Raw genomic sequence first — 10,567 nt, forward strand, 5'->3', positions numbered from 1 at the left:
AACATCTTCATGGCGCAAGGCGGTGCCATCTCTTGGGCATGTAAGCGGCAAGCGACGGTGGCGTTATCGACATGCGAAGCGGAATATATGTCCCTATCGGCAGCGGTTCAGGAGGCGTGCTGGTGGCATGGACTTTCTTCCTTGTTCGGTCACCAAGATAGTATCGAAATACTTTGCGATAATCAAAGCTGCATAGCGGTAGCGAAGAACGGCGGTTACAATCCACGTACCAAACATATTGACATACGGCATCACTACATACGGGACACCCTGGAACGAGGTGTCGTGAAGCTGGACTACATTGGAACGGAGGATCAAATAGCCGACGGACTGACGAAACCTTTGCAGAAGCAGAAGTTTGAAGCTAGTCGTAGATCTATGGGATTATCTGCGGCTTGAGGAGGCGTGTTGGAATCAAGGATTAGCAAGCCTTGAATATTTCTAGAATAAGTTTTTCTTGTTAATAAATTAGTTTCATAGTAACCACCATCAGAACAAGTCGTTCTTATTAAGCTCTGCTGATATTAATAAACGAACATAATAACAGTAGTTAGGGCAAAACTCGTGGATAACTAGGTTGCCACTGCCAATAAACGAAAACACTATAACTATAGCGTCTGGTTTGCTAAGATTTTTACCAAAATTGCCTTATTTTGAAGCTAGCGGAAACCAGAAAATGTTTATTTCTTTATAAAAATTTTGCATCTTAGATATGCCTTGGGTAGTTAGTTTGCATAAATTTAGAGGTCTTGAATAAACAACAACCTTATGGCCCGCGAGCTTCTATATTAAATTATTTAACCAATCAAGACATCGGTCAAGTCCAAAATAAGAACTGTTAATAAGAATTTATACGAAAATATTCAAATTTTACGGATATTAGCGAATAAAAATGAAATAAGAGTGATTCCTGCTTGATTTTATTCTGAACTACATCAGTTACATTACAGAAAATGAATTTGAATACAGAAATTAATCAGAATAGTTATGCAACAGCAACCACATCCTTTTTAAATATTGATGACTCTGCTCAGCTTCTGGACACGATTCAGCAGAATATCTCCCTGCTTGATGGTGGCCTGATACTGCCAATTTTTACTATCCGGTCTGTTGGTTTCGACAATGCCGCCAACTCGATCAACCTTGCAGTGCAAACGACCGGCTGCAATGAAACGAGATAGTTCAGCATCGATGTAATCTACGTTAACGCCAAAAGCGTCGGCCATGTACTGGAGCGTTAATGAGCGGTACGATTCGAGTAATTGAGTATACGCAAGAATTCTCATTTCACGCACATAGAAACGATAGTGAGGATGGAACAACACGTCTTTACGGAGAAAGGTTTCTACCAAAGCGAGATTTTTGAAAAAGTCCGAGTAGTGGCAGTTGTAAAGAGAAAAGAGATAGTCTTTAACGTCAGGGAGTTGGTGAAGTACTTCCTGAATTTCGGCTCCCTTTACGACTTTGTCGCGAAGTTCATTCCTCGGTAAACTTATGATTGAAACGTAGACAGTGTAGCGCACAAAAGAGGCGTAGTCCATCAGTTCATAACTTGTAAAAGTGCTAACGGTATCCAAAAAGAAGTTAGCAGCAGCTTTGAAATCACGGATAGCTACACAATATGCTCCTTGATAGACCTTCAAACGGTTCCGACGATCCCAGTCACCTCCTTCTTCGATTAAAGTCTTCGCTTTTTCAATGTTGCGAGTGATTAAATCGTGGTCTAAATAAAACAATCCAATACGAATGTTATGGAAAACAATATCCAGGCGGTGGCCAAGTGATACTGTTTTGTCGTAGGTTTTGCGGAATGCCGAAATGGCTCCATCCTTATCGCCAATGCGGCATAGATATTCCGACTTTTTCAAATTGGCTTCTCGAACTTCCATTTCACCGAGGTTTTTCTCGGCATCTTCGATGACAGCATCGAGCTCTTCGAGCTTCTTCCGATTGACCTCTTTCATCTCTGCAAGCAGCTTCTGATCTACAGACCAGTTCAATTCTTTGCATATCTGTAATGAAAAATATAGTTTGTTGTTGATTGGTTTAAGGCAGGTTTTCAATCGTTTTTTTGATATGCGTAACTCATTTTCAATAACGCAGTTAAGCTAAATCTTCTGTTGAAAATCTTAATTTATTAATTGAAATTATCGTAGCCTTAAAGTTGCATGTAACTGTTGTACAAGGCCAAGGATAGAAAAACATTTTTATAAACCAAGATATTGGAGTTAATTTGTTAGGATACGTACGGATCTACATTTTAAAATACTGATCTTTAGCGCAAAGATATTTTTTCTTAAGTTAAGGAATGTTCAGCAAACTTGTGAAATTCTAAGAATTCGTTTGTTTTAAACCTCCGTTAACGTTGACCTAGATTCTTTAAAATTACCTAGACGACTTATCTAACTTCCTTAATTCGAGAAATCGAGTCAAATTATTTTTATCTTTCTGTTAATTAATTTAATTTATCTGTCAATCAATTTAATCTATTAATTGAGGCGCTTAGGATCAGAGGGGTGCAAGTGCCGAAATGATGATTTCGAGAAAACGGGCCTCAAAGTTTTTTTTTCTAAATCAAAATTATCGAATCAATTTTCCATGGAGTGTGTCTTATGAGGTCTAAAATGAACGATTCCGAAAGAAAAACCAAAGTTTTTGCGATATTTATGTTAAAACGGCGAACGACTTTTATTGATATTTTTCACTTGCACCCTTCTGATCTCAAGAATGACACTTGCACCCCTCTGACTCCAAACAATATGATAGCATCCTTTTGGAACCTGTATGTAACGAACGAGTATTTTCAGTATGATACTAGATGTTTTGTTTTTGTTCACACATTTAATTTTCTGCGTTTTCGGGCTTCAAATTTCTATGCAACTCATAATGAACGAGGTTTGCAAGTTCCACTATCCTAATTCCCAGAATTTGTTGAAAACTTTCAATCCCTCTTTTTCCTTAATGGATACACAAGAATACCTGCATATGTGTTCATTCATTGGAATTAACTGTTTAGCTGGTCGCTTTTTCCGGTAGAACCAACGTACGCTTCCCCTTGGTTTCGTAGCTTTTTTCGCAAGATGAGTTTCCAGACTGCCTGATTTCGTTGGCGTTTTTGGGGTCTTGATGAATGGCCAGTTGACTCTTCAGGAATGGACTCATTCTCGCTAGCAACTGCAGCAGCAGCAACTTCTGATTCTCCAGAAGAACTCTTTCCTAAACAGTTATGTAAATATTTCTTAAAAGACTTAATGTATTTTTTTATAAACTACCTGTCGCAACGACTTGGTCCAGTGTTATGCGCCAACTGACGTTGCCGATTTGCAGGAGAAAGAGCAGTTTTACAGTCAATTGAACAGCGTGGTTGAGAGAATTCCGAAGGGTGACATTCAAATCCACTTAGGCGACTTCAACGCAAAGATTGGCTCCGATAATCAAGACTTTGAGCGCATCATGGGGCGCCATGGTCTAGGACAGATGAGCGAAAACGGAGAGCTGTTTGTAGAATTTTGTGGCAACAACAACATGGTGATCGGTGGATCGCTCTTCCCCCATCGACCAGCACATAAGGTCACTTGGGTATCCCGAGATGGCCGAACAGAAAATCAAATTGACCACATCTGCATCAGTCGAAAATGGAGAAGGAGCCTTCTTGATGTCCGCAACAAACGAAGCGCAGACATTGCATCCGACCATCACCTCGTCCTTGGCGAGATACGACTGAGGGTTGCGCGTGTCCAACGGCGCGAGGAGAAAGTCGGGTGTCGATACGACGTCCGCCGGTTGGAGAATCCAGAGGTGAAAAGGGCATACGTTGAACAGCTAGAATCCCGAGCCTCGGAACTGCCGACAGACGGAACAGTCGAAGAACAGTGGTGTGGAATCAAGAATGCCTTTATCACGACGAGCCATGGTACTCTCGGTAAAGTTTGTGGAAGACGAAGTGAATGGATGTCGGATGAAACCTGGAGGATGATCGATGATCGGAGAAAGGCGAAAGTCGGAATTGAGCAGGCATGTACCGGGTCAGCCAAAGCAGCCGCCCGCTTACGATATGCGGAGCTGGAAAAGGCAGTTAAACGAGCTTGTAGACGAGACAAGAGAGCCTGGACAAATTCCCTAGCCGAAGAGGGAGAAAGAGCCGCCGCCATTGGAGATATCCGATTATTATATGATATTTCTCGCCGCCTTAGTGGTGCAAGGACTAATGCAAGAATGCCGCTGAAAAACCGAGCAGGTCAGCTGCTGACAGATCGAACAGATCAGCTCAAGCGTTGGACTGAGCATTTTGATCAACTTTTCCGAGTTACAAATAGCAATGGCCAACAGAACCCGCAGCTCGAGGCGCCCACAGTAAGTCGCATTAATGGCGTCAACTGGGAAGCGCCCACGCTGGCTGAAATAGAAGCGGCAATCAAGGACATGAAATCCAACAAAGCGCCAGGAATCGATTGCATTCCTGCTGAAATGCTCAAAGCCGACCCTGCCTTGTCAGCACAAATGTTGCACCGTCTTTTCGCTGACATTTGGGATACTGCAACATTCCCGGCCGACTGGATGCAGGGTATCCTCGTAAAGGTCCCAAAGAAAGGAGACCTAACAGAGTGCGGTAACTGGCGTGGCATAACTTTGATCTGTACAACCCTTAAAGTACTCTGCAAAGTGATCCTGAACAGGATCCAGGAGAAAATCGACGCTACACTCCGACGGCAACAAGCTGGATTCCGATCCGGACGATCATGTGTGGACCACATCACAACGCTACGAATAATACTGGAACAAATCAACGAATTCCAGGACTCTCTTCTGCTGGTGTTCGTTGATTTCGAAAAAGCATTTGACCGACTGAACCACGAAAACATCTGGGCTGCTCTTAGACGACGAGGGGTCCCAGAGAAACTAGTCCATCTCATCGAAGCACAATACGAGGCATTTTCGTGCAAGGTCTTGCACGACGGTGTCTTGTCCGAACCAATCCCGGTAACTGCTGGAGTGAGACAAGGATGTATTTTGTCACCGCTGCTTTTTCTCATCGTAATGGATGAGATCTTGACTGGATCGATTGACTGTAGACCAAACCGAGGATTGCCGTGGAATCCTTCAACCATGGAGCAACTGAACGACCTTGACCTGGCAGACGATATTGTTTTGCTCGCCCAAACACAACAAGACGTGCAGAGCAAACTCGACGACCTCACCGAAAGCTCCAAGGCAGCAGGTCTCAAAATCAATGTCGGAAAGACCAAGTCGATGGAAATCAATACAGAAAATCGTTCCAATTTCGTGGTAGCTGGACAACAGGTTGAGACAGTGGAGTGCTTCCAGTATCTTGGTAGCCAGATTACGCCTGATGGTGGTACCAAGAAGGACATCGAAACCCGGATCAGAAAAGCCCGATTTGCGTTTGCGAGTCTCCGAAACATCTGGCGGTCACGCCAGATCTCTCTACGAACTAAGATCCGAATCTTCAACTCAAACGTCAAATCCGTATTGCTGTATGGGTGTGAAACTTGGTGCACATATGCGGTGACGACGCGAAAACTGCAAGTTTTTGTGAATCGCTGCCTGAGGAACATCATCCGCGCTTGGTGGCCTGGCAACTGGATCTCAAACGTTGAACTTCATCGCCGGTGTAATCAAAAAGCGCTAGAAATCGAGATTCGGGAACGTAAGTGGAGATGGATTGGGCACACGCTGCGAAGAGATGAAAACGAGATTTGCAAAGAGGCGCTTGACTGCAATCCAGATGGGCATCGAAGAAGAGGCAGGCCCAAAAGCTCGTGGCGGCGAAGTCTAGCCGCTGAAATCCGCACAGTTGACGAGAACCTTGGCTGGCAGCAAGTGAAGACGCTGGCTCCGGATCGCCAGCAGTGGAGATCTTTCATCTCAGCCCTATGCGCCGGTCAATCGGCGCTGGACCCTTAGGTAGGTAGGTAGGTGTCGCAACGGCTCATCTGAACTTTTCGAAGTTTCATTTTGTTCCGTGGGATAGTATGTGACATCATGATCAGAGCCTGTCGAAAACTCTGAATCCTCTAAGCTTTCATCCGAGAGATTTTTCTTAGATATATTTCCCAAAAAATTATTGTTAAGTGCGTTTTGTGTTTGCCTTTTATCCCTTTTAGCATTAGCTAAATTTGCCATGAAAAAATATTTTAGAATTTTTTGTATACATAACAATGAGATTTTCATGCCGACGAAGTTACACCTGAATCTATTTTCATCACTTCTCTATCTGGGGACTTTGGATTATCCTAGTCAGAACCAGTAGAAAATCCTAGTCGGAGCTAGATGATGTTGTTTTCAACTGACAAAAATGTATACGTTCTAATGAAATCAGCCTAAAAGTATAATCCTTTGGTGTCAGACACCAAACGAAACAGGATTTTCATTGACATGTTTTTTATAAATAGCTTAAAAATATCGAAATAATTTTTCTTTTGACCTGTGTCTTCTACAGAATGTTAATCTATACTTTAACTATCCAAAAAACAGTTTATCTCAGTTTTGATAAAAAATCACTTGCACCCCTCTGATCCTAAGTGCCTCAATTGTAATTACGGTAGCCTTAAATTTACATGTAACTGTTGCACATCACAGGAGAGATTAAATAGTACATAGGTAACGATTTTTGAATACGGCATACGCGCTAATTGTAAACAAATCCATTTACTAGCACAAACGTATTAAACTTTCTGCTTTACGTCTAAAATATTATCCTTTTTTATTTTTTAATTCTAGCGTGCAATCACGATGCTCTTTGCTTCATTTTCATTTCGGGGTGAAAAGTAAAGGGCCAAAAATCCAATTTATTCATTTTTCACAAATTTAAAAAAAATTTTAATTCACCTATCGCGGAATGAAATTATTCTTATTTTTAAGGAGTTTAGGTATTTAGTTAGGAAAATGATAAGATACAGCGAAATATGCAATTCGTTATATTTTCTAAAACTTCAAAATGCGTTTTGCTCAGAGGTCTTAGCGTATTGGTATTGGCCCTTTTAAAAATAGATAACGAATGTTCAAAATTTAAACCAGTTGAATTGTGCTCAGGCTTACCTCTTCATACCAGGGTGCCATAAAATCGGCTTTGATTGCTGTAAGCAACTTCTCGGCTAGTTCTTTATTTTGACCATGTTCCGGTAGGCTGAGTAAAAATTTTATTTGCGACAACTCCAAATTGGGGTTCTTCTCCAAACCCTGTTCTTCCAGATTTTCGATTGGCATTTTGCAGTATGACGGTTTGGCGCGAATAGATTGTTATAGGATTTTGTATCTAAAAGTTGAAATTCGATTAAGTGTTGAGATTATGTACCTATTCTAAGAATGCTTACGGCTCAGTTTGGGGAAATGACCGAATGTTTAATTCCGTTTTCGTCAAGCAGAATCAGCAGTGTCATTGGGATGACAGCCATCTGAAGTGTTATTTTGGTGCTGTAAAGTTGGCAATGGGTCGATTCACGACAGAGGCAAGGTTCTTAGATACACTAGGTTCTCCGACTTTCACAGTAAGTAGGCGAGAAGTGAGCGGGGCTCTCAATGAGTTTGTTTATTTTTTGCTCAGCTTTTCTGGGGTTTGTTGGTAAACAAACTTCATGAGTTCCGTATAGTTGCATAGCCTACATAGCCAAAATGGCTGAATCGGGAATTCGTTATTCGGGAACACCTCCTGAATATATACCCACCTTGGACAGAGGTGTCAGGTGTCCTGCACGCTAACCCGCAGGCCCTTTTAAAACCTTGAGCAAACGATTCCGCGCGTAGGGTTGGGTTTGAGCGAAAAATTTTGCGCGTAGGGCTGCGTTATATACCAAAAATTGAGGTCTCAAAAGTTAACGTGCATCTGCAAGCCAGCTGATTGCACCGATAGCACACATACGCGAGCACAAAATAATAAACAAATAATTCCTCCGTCTATACAACACACGGTTGAGGCAGGCCTGGAATAATTTCTAAGTTTCCAACGGCCATTTTGCTACCAGCCTTTTCGACAGCAGCATCGTGCAAAAGCTGTTGAAGGTAATTTTTTAGTTATTGCTGATAAATATTATTTATTAAACCTCATTTTCTATTTCAGTTTCCGAAAAATCATGCAGAGCAAATGCTGATGCACGCCCCGAAACGAAAATTGGTGGCAAAGGAGGCTTTGGCGAAGAATTTTTCCATGTGTCGATCTGGTGCGGAAGAGTACGAGGAGCTGGAATTTAGCGGCAACAATTTCCGCTACGATACGTTCAACCGAATACCTCTACTATGGAAAAGAACCGAAGGTTCGGACGGAAGCGGCATGCAGTTCAAGCATCAACCGTTCCTCGCTAGCGGTGTGCTTAAATGTGCTGGGATATTCAATTTTTTTCATTGTGACAAAATATATGGAAACTGTGCACAGGGAAATGATTATATTGTATAAAGTTGATGAAAAAGTTTTGAAATAAATAAAAGATGTTCAGAAATTCTAATTTTTTTTTTTGAAAATCATATTTTAATTAAACCGTGTCAAAATAGCACGCACACACATACACGAATGCACTAACACATACGCAAGTAGAAATCACACCAATACAATCGAACCATGACAGATGTCAACGAGAGCTGTCATTTTGAACCGGGACAACCATTTCAAGTAGAATCGGTTGGGCCATTTAATGCTTGAATTCAATGGGAGGAATGCTTGAAGAATGCTTCGAATCCAAGCATTCTTCCTAGCATTCCAAGCATTCATTTTGTTAAGCGGGAACTTTTGGCTACCCCTTAGAGCAAACGCACCAATAAGGTCGAATTCACAGTGAGCGCGGTGCGAAGTGCGAAGCGAATTTCCAATTCGCGCGAAAAACCGCTTCTCATTGAAACACGTTGAAAAAAACATCGACCGGCCACAGTGCAAGCGAATTTTCGTGCGAACACCTGGCTGGATCGCGCGATTTCATCCTGTTCATCCGGACATACACTGAAAATATTCTCTCGGATATTTTTTATCGTAAAATGATTTATCAAAAATTTTTTTTTCAAAAGTTTATTTATTTAATTATCATTGCCGTTTCTGTTTTGGTAATGAAAAATGCACGGTTTTTTAGCGCGGATTTTCGAAACAAACGCGGTTTCAGTCTTTTTCTATTGAAACAAATTATAACTGGCAATAAACGACCGGTGGCATGAAAGCCCCACAATATGTGTATAGGGTGAAGGGGCTGAACGGATAGAAGTTGGAATTTGTTATCCGACGCCATCTTGAAATCCAATATGGCCCCTTTCACTCAACTTTAAAATGCTGGAAGTGACTGAAAAGCACATGAAACTCCCATAATATGGGTATTGGATGAAAGTACTCAATAAGTAGAAGTCGAATTTGGCTGTCCTACGCCATTTTGAAATACAAGATGGCGGTTTCCGCTTAATTCAAAATGCAATAAATAACTGAAAATCGTAAGGTCCATCCACAATATAAGAAATCAGTAAAAGGGATAAAAAGGTAGATGAAAAATTACTGACAAAAATTTAACAAAAATTTTGAGAGAACTGCAAAAAAGCACTGAAAAGAATAAACAAAAATATAACAAGTGTTATAAAACTAAAGTAATATTGACAAAAATAATACAAAACTGTGGGAAAATATGAATAACTATTACTAAAATTAAAAAATATGACAAAAAATAGTGACAAATGACAAAACTTTGGATAAAACACGCCAAATGTGGTTAAATAATTAAGCCAAAAAATATGACAAATATTACAAAATTAGACAAAAATATGAGAAAAAAATCACAGAAATGGCAAAACTATGACAAATGAGAAAAAAAAATATGATAAAATTATAATCAAAATTTGATAATGAAATGACCTGACAGAACTAATATAAGGACCAATATTTGACAATAAATTTACAAAAATGACAAAATAATAACAACAAATTTACAATAAAATCACAAAAATCTGACAAAAAATAAGGCAAAATGGCTAGAATATGATAAAGTTTTGAAAAAAATATGACAAAAATTTGTCAAAAATAATGACAATAATCTAACAAAATTATGAAAAATGAGATAAAAATATAACAAAATACTTTCAAATATATGTAAGAAAAATGACAAAATACGACATAAAAATCACAAAATTAAAAAAAAAAAGACAAATCCAAACATATAATAATAATAATAATAATTTATTAATGATGAATATGTAAAAAATATATCGCAAATGCGACGAAAAAATGACACAATCTATAAAAATCTATGGGCTTGTGATATGTGTAACTCAGTTGGCATGTTAGTTCCCTCCTAAGCCAATGTCCGTGAGTTCAAATACAAGAGTAATCATCGAATGCATTTGTACTGGAAAAGACTTTCAGTATGAAGAGAAGGTGGTAAAACGAATATAATCGAACGAAAAAAGACAAAACTATAAAAAAAAACTTACAATCAAATGAACAAAAAATCTGACAGAACTATGACAAAAATATGACAAACGAAAACATGACAAAATTATGACAAAAATTAAAATAAAATGACAAAAATCTTACAGTACTATGACAACCTTTGTCAATTGTCATAGTTTTGTTTTATCATAGTTT

At 39.7% G+C, this 10,567-nt stretch overlaps 1 protein-coding gene and 1 long non-coding RNA gene across 2 annotated transcripts; one reads left to right on the plus strand and one right to left on the minus strand.

Annotated features, from left to right (window-relative positions):
- Positions 1-898: 898 nt before the first annotated feature.
- On the minus strand, positions 899-7,494 carry LOC129739294 (26S proteasome non-ATPase regulatory subunit 6). Its single transcript, XM_055730706.1, has 3 exons — positions 7,335-7,494; positions 7,060-7,276; positions 899-2,012 (listed from the first exon to the last, which is right to left on the minus strand). The coding sequence occupies exons 2-3, from the start codon at positions 7,225-7,227 to the stop codon at positions 1,011-1,013; spliced, it is 1,170 nt and encodes a 389-aa protein (XP_055586681.1). The 5' UTR covers positions 7,228-7,276; positions 7,335-7,494; the 3' UTR covers positions 899-1,010.
- A 249-nt stretch (positions 7,495-7,743) lies between these two features.
- On the plus strand, positions 7,744-8,453 carry LOC129739295 (uncharacterized). Its single transcript, XR_008735808.1, has 2 exons — positions 7,744-8,019; positions 8,078-8,453. It is a non-coding gene; the product is annotated as an uncharacterized LOC129739295 (long non-coding RNA).
- The last annotated feature ends 2,114 nt before the right edge of the window (positions 8,454-10,567 follow it).

Source organism: Uranotaenia lowii, chromosome 1 (assembly GCF_029784155.1).
Source record: "Uranotaenia lowii strain MFRU-FL chromosome 1, ASM2978415v1, whole genome shotgun sequence".
Taxonomy (NCBI): Eukaryota; Metazoa; Arthropoda; class Insecta; order Diptera; family Culicidae; genus Uranotaenia; species Uranotaenia lowii.

What these genes read in the sequence shown, in the direction of transcription:
- LOC129739294 (XM_055730706.1), bottom strand. Translation starts at nt 7,227, where the DNA reads ATGCCAATCGAAAATCTGGAAGAACAGGGTTTGGAGAAGAACCCCAAT. An exon ending in TGGCACCCTGGTATGAAGAG is followed by an intron (nt 2,013 to 7,059) that starts GTAAGCCTGAGC and finishes TTTTCATTACAG; the next exon opens with ATATGCAAAGAATTGAACTG.